This window comes from Nyctereutes procyonoides, unplaced genomic scaffold (assembly GCF_905146905.1).
Source record: "Nyctereutes procyonoides isolate TBG_1078 unplaced genomic scaffold, NYPRO_anot_genome, whole genome shotgun sequence".
NCBI classification, from domain to species: domain Eukaryota; kingdom Metazoa; phylum Chordata; class Mammalia; order Carnivora; family Canidae; genus Nyctereutes; species Nyctereutes procyonoides.
Window position 1 is genome coordinate 54,850,500 of NW_026575043.1, and position 19,955 is coordinate 54,870,454.

Below are 19,955 nucleotides of genomic sequence, written 5' to 3' on the forward strand. Positions count from 1 at the left end.
GGTGTGATCATGGAGACCTGGGATGGAGTCGCACGTCAGGCTCCCTGCATGGAGCCTGCTTCTCCCTCTGCCTGTGTCTGTTCCTCTCTCTCTCTGTCTGTGTCTCTATGAATAAATAAATAAAATCTGGAAAAAAAAAAGAATTAGGGGAGCAAATATACATGGAATGCCTGGTTCCAATGAGACTTCAATAAATATCCCTTCTTATTGATGTTCTTTCTGTCATTATGGGATAGTATGTGTGATACATATACCACACTATAGTATTAAGGTGACATACCAAAATGTCATTAATCAATTTTTCAGTCATTACTAGAAATCAGTTTTCTATTGTAAAATGTTGTTTTGAAAATTCTATCATTAAAATTGTTTATTCTGACTTGACCATGGGCTAGCTATTAAATTTATTATTAAATTATTGTTAATTGAGGGGATCCCTGGGTGGCGCAGCGGTTTGGCGCCTGCCTTTGGCCCAGGGCGCGATCCTGGAGACCCGGGATCGAATCCCACATCGGGCTCCCAGTGCATGGAGCCTGCTTCTCCCTCTGTCTGTGTCTCTGCCTCTCTCTCTCTCTCTCTGTGCCTATCATAAATAAATAAAAATTAAAAAAAAATTATTGTTAATTGGGACGCCTGGGTGGCTCAGTGGTTGAGTGCCTGCCTTTGGCTCAGGGCGTGATCCCAGGATCCAGGTTCAAGTCTCGCATTGGGCTCTCTGCAGGGATCCTGCTTCTCCCTCTGCCTCTGTCTCTCTCACTCGCTCACTCTGTGTTTCTCATGAATAAATAAATCTTAAAAAAAAAAAATTCCAAAGAACAGGGATGCCTGGGTGACTCAGCGGTTGAGCGTTTGCCTTTGGCTCAAGGCGTGATCCCAGAGTCCCAGGATTGAGTCCCACATCGGGCTCCCTGCATGGAGCCTGCTTCTTCTCCCTCTGCCTGTGTCTCTGCCTCTCTCTCTCTGTGTCTGTCATGATTAAATAAATAAAATATTTCAAAATAAATAAATTATTGTTAATTATCTTAAGTATAACACTGTTGTGATTATGAAAGAAAATGTCTTGGGGTGCCTGTGTGGCTCACTCAATTAGGTGTCTGCCTTCGGCTTAGGTCATGACCCTGAGGTCCTGAGATCAAGCCCACATAGGACTCTCTGCTCCTCAAGGAGCCTATTTCTCCCTCCCCCTCTGCCTGCTGTTCCCCCTGCTTGTGTGCTTTCTGTCAAATAAGTAAATAAAATCTTAAAAAAAAAAAAAGAAAATGTCTTTATTTTTAGGAGATATATGCTGTATGCAGCTTACTTCAAAAGATTCAGCCACAAGCAATTGATATAGAGAAAGAGAGAATACAGTTATTTATAAAATGTATAAAGTTATAAATTATTAGATACTATAATTACTATTACATAAAATTATGTAATACACATATATATAAACATATATATACATATAGAAAGCAAATACAGCAAAATGTCATGAATAAATAAAAATCTTTTTAAAATAAAAAAATAAATAAATCTGAAGATTACCATGAATCTTTACAGAAGTCAAGAACTTTGGGGACAGGCACTCCAGCATTTGCAAGGGCTTTCATTGTCCTGCCAGAACAAAGAGAAATGAGCAATAGTGCTGGCTGAATTCAGATTTTCTTGAAACTATTTTTCTGAATTAAAATCAGTACATGCAGAAATTAAAACAATTATTCAAGTGACCCCAAAATAGGCAAGAAGAACAAAGAAACAGATGGCACAAACCAAAAACAAATAGAAAAATTATAGAACAAAGTTAAATATTAATAGTTACATGACATTAATTAGACCAAACATTTTAATTGAGACAGAGATTGTCATACTGCATAGAAAAGTAAGACCTAACTATATACTATCTATAGGAGAGATTCTTTTTTTTTTCTTTTTTAAGATTTTATTTTATTTTATTTTATTTTATTTTATTTTATTTTGAGAGAGAGCACATATGAGGGAGAGCAGGGAGGGGGACAGAGGGGAAAAGAGAGAGAGAGAAAGAATCCCAAGCAGAACAGGAAGGCTGTTCCTGGGGCTCCATCTCACAACCCTGGGATCATGACCTGAGCTGAAATCAAAAGCCGGATGCTTAACTGAGCCACCTAAGGTGCCCCTTGAGGAAAATTGTAAATGTTTTATTTCATTATTTATTTTTAAAAGATTTTATTTATTCATGAGACACACAAAAAGAGAGGCAGAGACATAGGCAGAGGGATTAGCAGGCTCCCTCTGGGGAGCCTGATGTGGGATTCAATCCCAGAACCCTGGGATCACGAACTGAGCCAAAGGCAGACGCTCAACTACTGAGCCACACAGGTGCCCCGAAATTTTTAAATGAAAAAATAATTCCTTGGTCTTATCAACAGTAATTGGTTCCTGCTTTTGCCTGCCTGGTGTCCTTTCCCGGCTTCATGTTCTGATAATAATACTTGGGCTTTCCTTTTGGAAACGGTTCTCTGCAGCTGCTGTCGGTCCACATGGTTTGGGTGGGAGGAGCCCAATTGCTGGTTCCAAGGATGGGCACAAGACCCAGATTTGGCCAATCTGAATAATGCATCCTCCTGACCCCAAATGATGATTCACATTGGCCCAATGAGTCAATCTCTGGAGGTATGCCAGAACATTTGCTGAGGTTATGGAGGAAGAAAGAGTGGAGACATGGAGGGAGAGAGAAAATGAACAGGTCCTGGTGACATTATTTGGCCCCTGGATCTAGTCATACCTGAAAGACTTAAGTACTGAAGCCAATAAATTTTACTTCTCCTTTTTAAAAACAAACAAAAAAAACATTTAAGGGGCACCTGGGTGGCTCAGTTGGTTAAGCATTTATCTGATTTTGGCTTAGGTCATGATCTCAGGGTCCTGGGATAGGATAGAGCCCTGTGTTGGCCTCCCTGCTCATCAGGGAGTCTGCTTCTCCCTCTCCTTCTGCCCCTCCCCGCTGCTCCTGCACACATGCACGCACTCTCAAGTGAATAAATACAATCTTTTAATTAAAATATTTTTCAAGGGCTTATAAAAGGCAGTGTGGAGGGGTGCCTAGGTGGCTAGCTCACTCGGTGGAGCCTTGATCTCAAGGCTGCAAGTCCGAGCCCCAGGTTGGGTGCAGAGTGCTAAAAAAATATAAAACATAGTTAGGATAGTATTATATGTGGTTTGTATCTGTTTTTATTACACTAAAATTTTATTATGACATTCTTGCATTATTTAAGTGTACTTGTGTTGGATGCAGTAACAGCATAGTCATGAAGGCTGTGGAATCCTACTGCCCCTGGGTGTGAGGCCAAACCCCGTCACTCACAGGCTAGTTTTGTGTCCCCGGGGACATACTGCTTTATGACCTTTAAGCCTTGCTTCCCTCACCTGTAAAATGGGACCATAAGAGTAACATATCAAAGGTTGTTGTGAGAATGCTTTGGGTTAACAGTACATCTAAAGCATTTATTATAGTACTTGGCATATACTAAACACTCAGTAAATGTCAGCTGTTTCACAAGTAGATATGCCAAGGTTTAATCGTTTCCCAATTATTGTACCATTAGAGTGTTTCCAATTTTTTATTTTTATTTTTTTTCCAATTTTTTAAATTATAAACAACATTGTGGTGTCCCTATTAATGCATAAAGCTGTTTTCCCTATTGAGAAATATTTTTTAAAGAGAGATTCCCTGGGTGTTATTCTGTATGTTGGCAAATTAAACACTAATAAAAAAATAAATTTATTATTACAAAAAAAAAAAGAGAGAGAGAGAGAGAGATTCCTCTTGGGATGCCTGGGTGGCTCATCAGTTGAGTGTCTGCCTTCAGCTCAGGTCGTAATCCCAGAGTCCTGGGATTGAGCCCTGCATTGGGCTCCCTAAATTAAAAATCTTTAAAAATAAATAAATAAAGAGAGATTCCTCTAACTGGAATTTTTTTTTAAAGATTTTATTTAGTTATTCATGAGAGACACAAAGAGAGAGGCAGAGACATAAGCAGAGGGAGAAGCAGGCTCCCCACAGGGAGCCCGATGCAAGACTCGATCCCAGGACTCTGGGATCACGACCTGAGCTGAAGGCAGACACCCAACTGCTGAGCCACCCAGATGCCCCCTCAACTGGAATTATTAGATCTAAAAGTGTGACTACCCTAAGGTTTTTAATAGATTGTGTCATGCTGCTTTCAAAAATTCTCCAAATTGTTCAAATTTACATTTGACATTTTATAAGCAAATACCATGTTATATTTCATCTCCAAATGCACATTTTATTCCTTTACTAAAATGGAAATTCTCTGCATTCCTGGATTTCTAGAATGTCAGTGTAGCAATCCAGAATTCTTCCGTACCTCTGGGAATAATCAGAGGTGTTTGCAAGCAGGGTGCATAAGAACAGAGTGAGGGCTTCACACTTTTGGGGTTTCTCTCCTATAAATACACACCTGCTACTGCATGGCCAAATATACAAATGCTCAGAAATAGCTAAAGGTTTTCTCCTCTAATGACACCCTAAGGCTTCATAATTATCAGTCACCAGTGTGTGCAACACTTGAAAAAGTCAGATTCCGAGAACTAAAAAGTCCAGAGGAGGGCCAGGAAACAATGCAGACAAGAAGGGGCGAAGAGATGAAATCACATTTTCCTTACTACTCTGTGACACTCCTTCTGTAGAGCAGGCTGGGCTGGAAGGAAATAGAGAGCAGAGGAAGAGAAAGGCTTCCAGCGCAGTAAGCCCCAGGCTGGAGCCCACCCAGAATTTTCATCTCATTCTTCGAGTTTGGAGCTAGTTTTTTTTCCAACCTACTAAGTTTAAATTTTCCTATTTGCAAAGGAAACTATTTTATATGGGAGAAGTTGTGATATATTTATTATTTTACACATTTTCTTATGGAAAACTTCAAATACACAAGTAGAAAGATTTATATAACAGACTCCCACATACCCACCGCCCAGTTTCACCAACTATCACATCGTGGCCATGCTTGTTTTGGCCTCAGCCCCACTGATACACTGAATATAAGACCAAAGGTCTTAAGGTCTTTAAGACTCAAGGGTTAGACTAGTAAGTATATCAATAATGCCTTTCTTTCACCCAGAGGTGAAAAAAGTCTAGTTTTCTACAGGGTTAGGTATAGAAAAGAGAAAACAAACTTCTGAATAAATTTGGTTACACGTTCTTATTTGAAATAATTTTGGAAATTCATACTCACAGTGTTAAGTGTGTCAGGGCACTCTGACAGAGTGCTCGCTTGTCATTTCAGGGCTGAGCTGCAGAGACAGGCTGGGGGTGGTGAGAATACCCCAGCTCTGAGAAGTTACCTGAACTCCCTCTCCAGTGCATGGGTGGATGGAACAAGTGTTCCCGGGGGTTTCCTCCTCAGAACCAGCTGGTGGTTGGCGAGCCTGACATAGTAGGTTGGGTTTGACTGCCCCTGCTCAAACTGGAGGAGTTCCAATGGGCCTGTGAGTTTGAAAACCAAGAAAACTAAAGCAGTTCTGAAGACCAGAGCTGGGCATTCCTGCTCTAATGAGCACCACAGTTGGGACACAGAATGTTCCAATTTGGGATGCACCTCGTCTTTGGGCGCTGGAAGCTCAGGTGTACCTCCCGGCTCAGGTCCACTACCATGTGGCAAAGGCTACTCCATTTATCCCATAGTCATTCTCACTTCATACAGTGTCCAATTTTGTTCCTCTTGCCAAATCCTGTTCTGTGAAGAAAAGCTTTTTGGTTGTGGTGTGTATCAACCACAAGTATAGTCATGGCAACCCATCATGCTAAATGGAATGCTTTAAGCCTGAGGATAAAAAAGTGCCCCTGTGTGTCCCTCAGCCCATACTCGGCCAAACCATGCCTGACGCTGGCCTGAAAGCTGAAAGGAGTTTTTAGAGGCCTACAGCCTGAGCCAAATGCTTTCACCAGATACTCTCTCTCATCCCAGGGGACCGAACTCTGTGGCTCCCTCCCAGGAACATCCTAATTAACCCTCAGCTTCATAACAAAACTGAACCTTGGACACAGATTCGTTTCACCTCAGAGGAGCAGGCAATGGGAGTTTGTCTGAGTTAGCTGGCCTGCTCCAAAAGGGCCCCTCAGCTGCGCAGAAGGCCCTAAGAACAATCCAGTCCCCAGAACAGAATGTGAAGCTCCACACAAGAAGTCTTTTTCAAGGACTGAATGGGTGAGGCAAAACCTTATCACCAGGTAGAGATGTCTTCAAAAGTCCTGGAGGCAACTTTTTATAATCTAAGGGTGAAATTCAAAGAATGAAAGAGGGACCTTTGGAGAGATGGAGACAGCTTGTGCCATTTAAACTCATGCAGCTTCTTAAGTCACTTTCACAAAACAGGCCATTATCTCAAAACAATTAGACTCACCCCAGTGCCCCGGGGCACATGCCACCGGCTCCAGGTCCCAGAGGACCCCTGCCACACCACACTGTCAGGTGGAAGAGGGGGCGCATGGCCTTTTGGGGTTACTGCCTTTTCCCAAGCAAGACTGAATGCTGCACACAGATCCACAGAGCCCAGGGGATCTTTTCCTCCCCACACCACCTCTGTCTCCAGCATATTCCACCGGGTTTTGAAAGTGAGGACCAGACTGAAATAACCCTTAGAGAGTCAGCAGAATACAAACACATAAATACCTGTGCTTTGGGTCCCCAGCAAGTCTCTGAGGTACTTCTCCAAGGAATCTCTTGGAATTTCCACTGTTTTTCTCACAGGGCAAGTGTTTGGAATAACCATTCTCAATGTAAAGCCCAAAAGGGTTTCTAGTTCCTTTATGGCAGTCTCTGGGTCATTGACCTGGTTTCAAGGAGAATATTGAACACGTGATCACCAGTCAACCCTGACCTGGCTTCCTGTCTGTTCTCTAAGAGTAGTTCTTTAGGGGGAGATGGCCAAGGAGTCAGGTCTCTGACCATGGGCTTCAGCGGCCAGGATATTCAGCTAATGAAGAAGCTGGAGAATGAGCTTCCTCTTCCCATTTAACTCCTAACCACATTAAGCCTTCTTGTTGGGAAGAGTACCAGTTCAGAGTCCATGCTGCTCCTCCACGCCAGGAGGGCAGACTACTGAGCTGTGGCTCCCACCCTGTCCCAAAGGCCCATCAGCTTCATGATGAAAACCCAAACATAGGGAGCAGATGGGAGACCTCCTCTCATGTGGCTTCTTGAGCTTCGCAGCCATGACCTGGGTGGTCGTGCGGCTGGGAGTTGCTGGCTCCCCACGTCACTAGGACAGCCAACTGCCATCCCAAATGTCTTCAGCCTGCCATCCACCTCCTTGTGTAATTCTTTCTCAAACTCTCTTCTTAGTACGTGCTTGTCCTACTGCCCTTTGAAAATGTGAGGGGCTCATCACATATAGACTTTCTAATTAATAAAAAATAAAACTACAGCAGCATGGGGGAAAACCACTAAACACAACCAGGATTATCAACAGGACTGCACAGAAATGCTTAGGCAAGTGCCAGGTACACAGTGGGGATTCAAAAAATAGTGATATTACCTGTATGGTGTGAATGCCAAGGCTGGCAGCTGCTTTTAGATTCGGTCCAAGATCATCAAGAAAAATGGACTCAGAAGGCTGCAGGCCAAGCCGTTCCAAGCACAGCCTATAGATCCTGGGGTCTGGCTTACAAACACCTTCTAGGCAGGATTCCACCACCTGAGCAAGGGATAGAATGACAGATGAGTGTCTCTAAAACATGGTGCTCCCACATGCATATTACCAGGTTTTTAGAAAAGAACAATAGGATAGTGGAGATTTGTTATAACAAGTTAGCTTAAGAGTGTTATGATATAAAATAATGTTATTTTTAAAGTCAGATATGGAAGGCACCTGGGTGGCTCAGTTGGTTGAGCATCTGCCTTCGGCTCAGGTCATGATCATGGGGTCCTGGGGCTGAGCCCTGCATTGAGTGCATGCTCTCTCTCTCTCTCTCAAATAAATAAATAAAAACTCTTTTTTTAAAAAAAAAATAGGTTGGATATGAAAATACTAGATTACTACTAGGGGGCAAGCTCAGAAAACCAGGGTTCTGGTTCAGACGCAGTGACCTTGTGCAAACAGCAAGGCCCTAATGGGCCTCCGTGTCATCATCAGTAACGTGGGAATACTAATTGTTATCTTACCTATCGTAGCAGTTGTTGAGAACTTTAAATAAAATTTGAATGAGTTCCAAAATGACAAAGCATTTTGCTCATGTTAGACTGTGGCTACACAGAAGAGCTGTAGGTTTCAGCTTTAGGAAAAGTACTTCACCATTTTTTCAAAAAGAAGACACTGTTTACTACTACAAAAGACACATGACCTTAATGTCTATATTTCAGAAGTTAAACACAAAACAGCCATCCGCAACTTAGGTAAATCCCACAGGACAGATGGACACCAAAGATACTGTTTGTGGCAAAGATACTGTTCCTTTTACTCAAAGAGTTCCTTGTGTCTTGACAGCCTTGCTTCAACCAGGTATGTGATCTGGAACTAGCAGGGGGTCGTGGGGGTGGGGGTGGCTGCCAAGGGTTCATGAGAACCCAGCAAAAGCTGTCCCTCTGCCAGGCTACCTCTGATCCATCAATCCTTTGCAGGTCCTCACACTGTCCCCAGGGCTTAATCTCCTATAAATTGGGCCTATACTTGATACCCTCTGGTCTACCCTGAGAGTAGAATTCAGTCTCTGCTCACCCCTGGGAGGACTCACATTCTCCAAGACCAAGGATAAACCTGAGGGCCCCTCCCTCCCTCTACTCTACACTGCATTATTTAGAGTTCAGTGAGAACTGCCCTTTCAGGTAAATACATGTCCTGAATATTTTGGACCTCTCTGCTTAGTCTCCCCTGTCTCTTAAACACCTGAATAAGCTAAAAAAGACAAGCTCCTGGCACACCTGGGTGGCTCAGTAGTTGAGCATCTGCCTTTGGCTCAGGTCGTGATCCTGGGGTCCTGGGATTGAGTCCTGTACTGGGCTCCCTACAGAGAGCCTGCTTCTCCCTCTGCCTGTGTCTCTGTGTCTCTGTCTCTCATGAATAAATACACAAAATCTTTAAAAAAACAAACAAAAAAAAAACACACACTCCCTATAAAGAAAACGTCAGTAGTGGGTAGTAAAGAAGCTGGGTGTTTCAGACGCAGCCCAGTGTCTGTGCCACAGGGCAGCAACACAGCTGTACTGGCTGACAGGGGAGAGGGCCACATTCTCCAAAACAGACATCTCTTGGGAGCCACTACTTTGAGAGTCACCGAGTTGAGGAAGTGAAAAAAATCCTTCAGACTTAAGTTTGATAAGATCCCTGGCCTTCTCTTTCTATTCCATTTTGCAAGTTGAAAAAGTTCTGGAGATTTATTTCACAACAAGGTGAATAAACTTAATGCTACTGAACACTTAAAAATGGTTATGATGGTAAATTTTATGTTATGTGGGTTTTTACAATAAAAACCAATGTAAAAATTTTTTTAATTAAAAAAATTAAATGAAAAAAATATTTTTAAAAGATTTTATTTATTTATTTAAGAGAGAGAGAGAGAGACCGTGAGTGGGGGGGAGGGGCAAAGGAAAAGACTCTCTACTGAGTAGGGAGCCCCATGCGGGACTTGATCTCAGGAGGCTGGGATCATGACCTGAGCCAAAGACAGATGCTTAACCAAATGAGCCACCTGGGTGCCTGAAAAAAATTTTTAAGCTGAGACAGATAAATCTCTAATAGAGTTCAGTCTCTAATGTTGACAGAGATTACAGGATTGCTTATACTATCTTTACGCCATCAAAACATGTATGTGTGTGTGTGTGTGTGTGTGTGTACATATGTATATAGCCTTAGAACTTTAGAGAACAAAAACCTAAATCCTTGCTCTTGAGGAAATGTTTTTAAAACTCCGGGTCTTCTGGAGACCTAAAATATGAAAAACAACCAGAAAAGCTGCTGGAAAGCACATGCCAGAAAGCCTGTGAAGTATAAATAAACAAGTCCATTATTTATTTATTTTTTTAAAACAATTCCATTTTTAAAAGAAGCTCATAGGTCTTTTAAGTTGTAGCTTCATTTGGAGGGCTCAATGTGAGCCTGACCAACTTCATTGTCCAGATGAAGATTAGCTGTACTTAGATAGAAGGAATCTCTGAAAAATAACTGAAATATATAGAATACTTGCCATGTACCAGGACCATGCAGGGAGCCTTGCTGTGAGATGCACAGAGCTACCCTCCAACAAAGAAATTCCTATTCCTAGATTATTGATGAGGAAACTGATGTTCAAGGCAGCAAAGATACTGCCTGTGGTCACCTGGTTTGCAAGGCACAGGGACAGTATTGAATTTGGCTGAGGTCCCCAAGCACTTGCAGGGGAAGGGGCTTGGAAGAGGGCTGTATGTGTAATGTGGGGAATCCAACAATCAAAGCAGGTGGACAGCCAGGCCAAGCATCGAGAGGGGAGAGGACTCTATCTCTGACGGGCTTTCTAAAAGAAGGAAGAAGGATGTGGGAGGTAAAAACAACACTATGTTGGGAGGTGAATTTCCAGCATTTGTGCTTTGAATTTCTGCCTGTTGATTCTACTAGATTTTGTGTTCTAAAACAGCACTATTCAATAGAACCTTCTGCAGTGATGGAAATGCTGTATCTATGCTGCCCAATATAGTAGCCAGTAGCCACATGTGGTGACTGAGCACTTGAAATGTAGCCAGTATGTCTTCCCATAGGGCAAAGACTGTGTCTGTCACATTTGACAGCATCCTTTCATGCCTCACCAGTGCCCCGCACACACTAGGTGCTCAATAAGAATATATTTTCTAACTAAAGTTTAAGCAGATCATCTGTAAATAATTCTTTTTTTTAGATTTTATTTTATTTGTTTATTCATGAGAGACACACAGAGAGAAGCAGAGACACAGGCAGAGGGAGAAGCAGGCACCTGCAGGGAACCCAATGCAGGACCCAATCCCAGAATTGGGATCACAACCACTGAGCCACCCGTCCCCATCTGTAAATAATTCATATCTATCCCAGGATAATCTATTTTCTCTTGCAGAAATGGGGAATCTTTATAGGAGTAACCTCATGGCACAGATCATCTCTTTACTCAGCATGTTCTCAGTGTTTGATAGTCTAGTCCTAGGCCATCCAATACAGTAACCACCAGCCATATGCAATTATTTACATTTAAGCTAATAAAAATGAAATAAAATTCAGTTCTTCAGTAATACTTTATCACAATTTCAAGTGCTTAACAGCCATATGTGACTAGTAGTAACCATACTGGACATTTCCATCAGTGCAGTAAGTTTTATTAGACAGCACTAGTGTCAGGATTAATGCCACAGAAATAGAGGGTAACATCATTGGTCATTTCTTTCTTTCTTTTTGAGGGGGGAGGAGCAAGGAGAGAGGGAGAGAGAGACATGTTAAGCAGAAGCTTCATCTCACAACCCTGAGATCATGACTCAGATTGTTACCTTAGCCAAAATCAAGAGTCGGATGCTTAGCTGACTGAGCCGCCCAGGCGCCCCCCCCCCCTTTCTTAAAATATGGATTTATTTAAATAATCTCTACACCCAACATAGGGTTCAAACTCATGACCCTGGGATCAAGATTCACACAACTTCCAACTTGTTGGAACTGAGCCAGCGAGGCACCCCAACAGGGTTAGTTTTTGAAGAGAAAATGTAGACAGTCCCTTTAAGATGTGAGAGCCAGCAGAAGTTTGCGTTAAAATTCAAAATGTGTGAAAGAGGCTCTACAGCTGAGGTTTCAACCAGTTATCAAACCCCATCAATGCTGGACTTTGCTGAGAGCTCAGTGACATTTTAAAAGACCTCTTTTCACCTTGTTATGTCTAAACCGAATTTAATCAAGTTAGTCAGAAGAAGAAAACCATTCACTAGACACCTGCTAAAAGACAGCTTTTAATCATGCATCCTGAAGCAAGGACAGAGACTCTGTTTTGATTGTTTGGATCACGTTGAGCTTACCACATCAAACTGCTTCCGGTCCAGGGGCAAAAAGCTTTTCCCGTTGGGAAGATAAAAATTATTGCTCAAGACTGCAGTCCGAAGGCCCTTTGCTCGAATTTGAGTTATGGCATCAGTCATCACTGGGAACTGCTTTGCCACTTGCTCGCTGGTCAGCAGAGACAAAAAGGAGCCCACCGGGACGGATGTCTTCGACTAAAAAGCAGGGAGAGGAGGAGAACCAACAAAAAGTAAGAGTAGGAGGAACAGCTTACCAACAGAGAAAACTCTTGCTACCTACAGTTCTCCTCTAGCCCTTGTACAGAACTTCATGGACAAGGCTGTAAACACTGACTTCCAGTGCCAGTGGTGAGAGGGTGGAGCTATTTATACCAATATTCCAGTTAAGTGAATTCTTCATTTTACTCATGGATTGGCAATCTTAAAAAGTATCAACTCCAAAAGTCTATGAAGCAGATCTAAGTTAATTCTGAATGATCCAGAAGACGTGTAAAGACTTGTCTTGCCTCAGCATCACCACTACAAACTTCCATTTCTGACCCATTTTTCGTTTTTAAATTCAGCCTTATGTAGGTTTTAAAAACTCTTCTCAAGTTTCAAAATCTGCAATGGCAGGCACGTGGTTGGCTCAGTGGTTAAGGGTCTGCCTTTGGCTCAGGTTGTGATCCTGGAGTCCTGGGATCGAGTTCCACATCCACATCGAGTTCCCCATGCAGGGAACCTACTTCTCCCTCTGCCTATGTCTCTGCCTCTCTCTGTGTGTGTCTCTCATGAATAAATAAATAAAATTTAAAAAAAAATCTGCAAAGGCAAGTCTGCTGTTTTACACACACACACACACACACACACACACGCTATAGAACAGCTTCGCTGAAATACAATTCACATAATTCACACAGTTGTACCACACAATTCACCACTAAACTGTACAATTCAGAGATTGTTTTTTTTTTTTAAGATTTTACTTATTTATTCATGAGAGACACACAGAGAGAGGCAGAGACACAGGCAGGGGGCTGAAGCAGGCTCCATGCCTGGAGCCCAATGTAGGACTTGATCCTGGGACTCCAGGATCATGCCCTGGGCCAAACGCAGGCACTAAACTGCTGAACCACCCAGGGATCCCCACAATTCAGAGTTTTTAATATGTTCACAGAGTCGTGTGACTATCACCATTTTTATCACCCTGAAAAGAAACCCCATATATACTAGCAGTCATTTCCCATTCCACTCCCCAACTCCCCAATACTCTCAGTACCAGAAAATCAGTAATTATTTTCTGTTCCTATAGATTTCTCTATTCTGGACTCTTCATATAAATGGAATCATACAAATTGTGGTCTTTTTTGACCGGGTTCTTTCTTTCATTTAGCACAAAGTTTTACACATTTATTTGAATTTCTGGTAAAATATACATAACATTTACTATTTTAACCGCTTTAAAATGTGTGGTTGGGTGGCATTAAGTAAATTCATTTTCGTGTAACCTTTAGTACCATTGAGCCACAGAACTTTATTTACTGTATAATAAATCCTAATTTAATAAAGTTATTATTAAGTCTACACTGGAGTTAATGTAAATAAAGAACTTAGAACAGTGCATAGCACAGAGAAAGGGTTCAATATTATTATTGCTTTACAATAAACTTTCTGATCAAAGCCATTATGCAGACAGCTCTTGTTACAGATGAACAACAGCTGATGGAGAAACTTAGTAAAGAATACTTTTACTTATTTATATATGTAGTGAAAATTGAGTACCTGGGGATGAAAGAAGTACATTAAAAACTTATAATGTATATGGGTGATGGGCATTAGGAGGAACACCTGTGATGAGCACTGGGCGTTCTATGCAAGTGATGAATCACTGAATTCTATTCCTGGAACTAATATTACACTGGATGTTAACTAAAATTTCAATAAAAACTTGAAAAAAACCAACCAACCCAAAAATAAACAAAATAAAACTTATGACGGATTATCAGGTTTTTACCTCTTTATTTGCAGTTTAATCAACTTAATGGGTGAGCACGGCATTCACACTATAGCAAAAAAATATGTAAATTTAAGTGTGCTTATCACTCACAATTTCAGAGCAAAGTCTCCCAAATTCTTGCAAGAAATCCTCTGTTGTTATCGCTCCCCTCATAAATTTTATCCAGGGTCCATTTTCGCCACCTGAGATCCAGGCCTTCTGTATAGTTCCAGGAAGGATATGGTTTTGTAGCTCCCATTCTATAGGAAGTAAAATATGCAATAAGTGAAGTATGTTGACAGATGGCTGGGCTTTGGAAAGCTCAAGGGAATTACCATACCAATCCCTGCGGCACTGCTGTGGTGCCAGGTGGATTCTGCTTGGAATTTGGAGAAACTGAGGAAATGTAAAATCTCAGCCTTAGACAGTAATACTGAGGGGACATTGCTGCTAAGCGTCAGGTCCTTACCACCTGCTTGACGTGACTCTGGACGCTGCATTATGCATTTTCTTCCCTGGTCCCTCATTAGTTGGCTTGTGTACACTCTTATTAGCTGGCTCACTCATACAGTCCTGGCATGTAGTAAGGAAATACATGCATAACAAGCCAGATTCTGACACCACTCCAAAACAAGCCCATCCTTTTGTAAACTGTAGTAATCCTCTATGTCAGTGGCGCTGGTGGTATGCTGAAACATTCACTTGGGGGACACTGTCTTTGTGGGCTAAAGAAGAAAATTTCTATCCACAAGAACCCCAGGCAGTGAATGGATCAGCATTTGTGTACACTGGGAACCTTTAGACAGGGGCTGCTTTGTCTTGTAGAAGATTGGTTTTTCGGGATCCCTGGGTGGCGCAGCGGTTTGGCGCCTGCCTTTGGCCCAGGGCGCGATCCCGGAGACCCGGGGTTGAATCCCACGTCAGGCTCCCTGCATGGAGCCTGCTTCTCCCTCTGCCTGTGTCTCTGCCTCTCTGTCTCTCTCTGTGTGACTATCATGAATAAATAAATAAAATCTTTAAAAAAAAAAAAGATTGGTTTTTCTTTCTAAAATATAGCTGCTGTGGGGCAAAAATATATATAGCAATCACAATTATTTCTAAGACATAATATGCTTTACACATTTTTTTATTTTGATAAAGTAGGGCCTGTGCATTGAAAATATCTGACTATAGAAAGTATAAAAAAGGAAAGTAAAATGACAAGCACTTTCGTTCTTCAGAAATAATTGATCTTTCTAATCTGAGATATATCTTCTGAGAACACCAAGACTTTTTTTTTTTTTTTAAGAGAGAGAGAACACACACGCAGGCGAGTGGGGAGGGGCAAAGGGGACGGAGAAAGAATCTGAAGCAGACTCAGAGCTGAGCACAAGAACCTGATGAGGGGCTCAATCCCACCACTGCAAGATCATGACCTGAGCAGAAACCAGGAGTTGGACACTTAACTGGCTGAGTGACCCAGGCATCCCAAGAATAGCAAAGACTTTTAAAGCTGAATCCAAATAATCATACTTGTTTAATTTGAGAACTAAAACGTGTAACATTTTTTTATGGTCTCAGAATTGGCAAGCACATAAGGAAACTGGCACTTTCATATACTGCTGATGGGAGTGGAAACAAGTACAACCTCTATGGAGAGCAAAATTTTAAATGTACATCTGATGTAGTAATTCCACTTTCTAGGAACTTCTCCCACAGATAGATCTACTGAAAGTCGGCAAAGATGTATAAGGCTGTGCAGAATTGCTTATAATAAAAAGAACCAGAAGGGGCGCCTAGGTGACTCAGTCAGCTGGCTAACCCTCTGCCTTGGGCTCAGGTCATGGTCCCAGGGTCCTGGGATCAAACCCTACGTGGGGCTCCCTCCTTAGCTGGGAGTCTGCTTCTTCTTCTGCCCCGTCCCCTGTTCATGCTGTCTCTCTCACTCTCTCTCAAATAAATTTTTTTAAAAAGTAAAAATGTTTAAAAAACTAGAAACTTAAATGTATGTTAATAAATGGCTTGTTAAATCAACTATGGTACATCCATATAATGGAATACCACACAGATGTATAAACTAGACCAAGGATACACAAAATATGACCTGGAAACCAAATCTGTCTCCTGTCGGTTTTTGTAAGTCAAGCTTTATTAGAACACAACCATACCTATTAATTTACAACCGTGTGTCACTGTTTTGTTGCCACAACAATAGAACTGAACAGTTGTGACAGAGATTGTACAGCTCACAAAGCCTACTTAGCCCTTTATAGAAAAAGTTTGCTAATAACTAAAACGCACCTTGGTAAAAGTTACACTGATCTGGGAACATGCTAGCCAAGGACATTCTACCCAGGGAGGAGGTCAAAGAAGTCTTCACAGAAGAGAGGTCCTAAAATTAATATGAACAACCATCACAAGATTTACTGAGTGCACAAAAGACTCTAGGCACTCTGCGGAGTAATACACTGCTTAACTTACCATCAAAAGTACCGGTAGAAAAAAAAAAAAGTACCGGTAGGATTTGAACACGTAGAGGGAGCAGGGAAGGGTAGCTGCCAGCAGAGGGGAGAGAACTGGCAAAGACACAAGAGGGTAAATGTGTTTGGCAAGTTTTAAGAACATCAAGTAGTCCACACACAGTATGGCGACACAAGGTCCTGAGGGCTAATTTGCCAAGAGGTCTGAGATACCACGCAAAAGCTTCTGGACTTAATCTAAGGGAGAAAGTACAGGCACTTAAGGATTTGAAGCAAGGGAGTGAAGGGATAAGATCTGTATTTCAGAGAGGTAATTCTGGGGGCTGTGTAGGAAGGTAGTGCAAAAAACCCAGAGTGCCACGAGACAAAGACAAGAGTTAGGAGGCTCATAGGGTGATGTAGGTGACAGAAGATAGGGACCACATCCTAGGCCAAGGCAGAGGGAGTGGAGTGAAGCAAACAGGTTCTTAAAATATTCTGGAGAAAGTTGAGAAACTCCTGTCCAGTGATCTTTGATCTCTCTAAAAAGAGGAGATTCAGCTGTCTGCCAAGTATGAAGGTTTGTGGCAGGGGGAGCAGGATGATTGATGGGCGGTCAGAACAGCCCTGTGGTAAAATGCCAGAGGAATACGAGCAGAGTAGAGAGGCTGAGGGCCCAGATGGAACTGGGACTAAACATCTGCTCACCAAGTCAGCTTTGCTCAGCCGGCTCACGTGAGAAGGGAAACCTCGCTGAAGTGAAGCCCGGAGGCCAGAAGGGGGAGCTCTCACGCCCTTCCAACTGTTGTCAATTACCCCCAACAGAAGACTCCTCTGGGGAAGGATCATCACAAACTAGCCTCAGCAGATGTATGCTGAACTCACTCCCCCAGCAACTCAGCTAATTAGAAACCCTCATCATGGGCAGCCCAGGTGGCTCAGCGGTTTAGCGCCGCCAGCGGCCCAGGGCCTGATCCTGAAGACCTGGGCCATGTCAGGCTCTCTGCATGGAGTCTGCTTTGCCTCTGCTTCTCTGTGTCTCTCAGAAACAAATAAATAAAATCTTAAAAAAAAAAAAGATCATCGCCTTGAACTCTTGCCTTTTTCCAGTGGACTTTTGTTCCAAACAAGCCCTCCCAATTTCCTCCTCTTTCTCAATAAAATAATGTTCCTCTCCTTTATTGGACTAGCCTCTGGTACTGGCCATAGCTTGCCTGTCCCAAACTGCAATTCTCTTGCTATCCCCAAACTCTTTTTTTCTGGTAAATAAACCATTTCATGTTTAAGGTCAATAGTAATTGTTTACTCAGGGGCAGATAAAACCTGTACTTGGGTTGGTTTAGCAATGGAGAAATGCCCAACCAGCCACCATAGGAGGTCAGCTCTTCAGCCTTTTTTCCTTTCCTGCTGGCTGCAATGAGAACGTGATGGTAAAGGTGAAGCACCCAGACAGACCAGGTGAGACTGGAAATGAAGAGGACTCAGAGCAATACAACAGAAACAATCTAAGTGCCCAATATCACAGAGCAACATACTAGCCCTCTACCACATCCCTGAGCTTTTGTGTGCAAAAGAAACTTTGATCTTGTTTCCATCACTGTTCTGTTAGGGTTTCTAACCCTTGAAGCCAAAATTAATCCAACTCAAGTTAGTGGAAATGAGTAAGGATAAAAGTAAACCAGGAGGGGCTGATAAAGGATCGGAGACGACAGGTTTGACATAGTAGGACCTAAAACATGTTTCTCAGGGAAGCAGTGTGGTTCTCAGAGAAAGGTAGTTAAATTCTACTAATACCAGTAACTACAGTAACAATGGCAACTCATTATTTATTGCGAATTTACGATGACTCACTCACTGTGCTATGCAAGTGCTTCCTGTAATTATTTCACTGAACTCTCCCCAAATCCCAAAGAGGTAGGGGGTAGGTACTATTATAAGCATTAATTTAATGGTAAGAAAACGAAGACTCAGAGAAGTTGAATAATTTGCCCAAGGTACTCAGTCACAAAGTGATGCTTGGAATTTGATTCAAGAACCCGGATGTCAAAAAAAAAAAAAAAAAAAAAGAATCAGGATGTCAACCCACTGGGATACACTACTGTCCAAATGTTTCTTTGTCTCCCTTTACACATTTTATTCCCCCCACCCCGGCCCTAGTCTCTGAGAGTGAAACAGAATGAAACACTCACCTGCAGCCACTCTCCCTGGAGACGGAATGAGAACTCCACCCATGTCAAAAATCACCGCTTTGTAGGTGCCGCCTCCAGAATGTGCCCATCGCCTGGCTCGCTGATGCCTGCCCTGGATGTGTTCCAAGAAGGCTGCCCTCCAGGCCCACTGGAGACGTGAGGACTGGAAAAGCTGCCTTATGTACATTTTGAGGCCAAGACTGCATGAGAAGAAGACACAGGGCCCAGCTTGCCTTCACCGCCTGCAATCCAGACCTCCATCCTGGAGCTCAGGCATGCCAGCTGGACATCTCCACTGATCTGCAAACCCTTCAAACCACAATGGGATTCGAACCCTCCTGGACTACTCTGTTCTTGAAGCTCCTTAGCCCAGTAAAGGGCTCCACCATTCAGGTAGCTGCTCAAACTAGAAAACTGGAATTCACCCCTGACTTCTCATAGTCCACCACCTGGCCACCTCAATTCCATATGCTCTGTGCTGTGATCTTTCCCCTGAAAATTGCCATCTACCTTGTTCCACTTACTGCCCACAGATGATCTTGCCCACAGATCATTGCTACAGCTTCCTAACAGATCCCCTTGCCTCTTCTCAAACCTCATTCTTTCTCCACTCTTCAACCAGAGTAAGAGTGCTCTTTCAAAACTGCAAATTTGGCCACGTCCTAAAATCATTTAAAACTTTCAGTGGCTCCCCACTGCCCTCAATATAAACTCTCAGTTCCTTAACCTACTTTAAGGGGCCCTCTAAGATCTGCCCCTGACTTTTGGCAGCAACTCTCCCTCTTTTTCCACCTTAATCTGGATGATGTGGACATGCAAATCTACATGCAGCTTCCTCAAACACATGATATTCTCCTCCAGCTACCATGCTTTTGCCTGTGCTGTTTCCTTGCCCTGGGCTGCTCCCTTCCACCTGTTACCCGGCTAATTCCAAATTGTCCTTTGGTTGAAGTTTAGCTAGCACCTCCTTCATGAAACCTCTACCAGAAATGACAGATGAGGAATCTTTCCCATAGACTCGCAGGATGCCCAGTATTGACCTCCATCACACCTTACGGTGCCCCCATCACACCACCAGCCCCCTATACATCACTGCAACAGGCTCCTAACTGTTCTCCATTTGCCTTTTTTCTAAACATACTTTCAAAAAGCTCAGGAAAAAAAAAACCATACACACACAACACAGACATATGTATACAGACATACACCTATATATGGGTATAGAAATAAACCAAATGTAGCAAAATGTTTTTAGTCGATACAGGTGAAGGGCATATGATGAAGAGTGTATGAAAGATCATTATTGTACTATTCTTTAAATTTTTCTGTATGTCTGAAACAAAGAGCTGGGGTAAAAACAAAATAAAGCAAATTCTATTTGCAG

General features: G+C 42.5%; 1 protein-coding gene across 2 annotated transcripts in view; it reads right to left on the bottom strand.

Annotated features, from left to right (window-relative positions):
* ACAD10 (acyl-CoA dehydrogenase family member 10) overlaps nt 1–19,955 on the bottom strand; it is a 42,370-nt gene that overhangs the window by 18,856 nt on the left and 3,559 nt on the right. For both annotated transcript variants that reach the window (XM_055322220.1, XM_055322219.1), the window contains exons 2-8: nt 18,572–18,771; nt 14,056–14,204; nt 11,970–12,164; nt 7,510–7,668; nt 6,645–6,804; nt 5,317–5,458; nt 1,528–1,596 (exon numbers count right to left, since the gene is read on the bottom strand). In XM_055322220.1, the coding sequence (XP_055178195.1) occupies nt 1,528–1,596; nt 5,317–5,458; nt 6,645–6,804; nt 7,510–7,668; nt 11,970–12,164; nt 14,056–14,204; nt 18,572–18,758 (1,061 nt within the window). In that variant the 5' untranslated portion in view covers nt 18,759–18,771. The remainder of the gene's footprint in view (nt 1–1,527; nt 1,597–5,316; nt 5,459–6,644; nt 6,805–7,509; nt 7,669–11,969; nt 12,165–14,055; nt 14,205–18,571; nt 18,772–19,955) is intronic.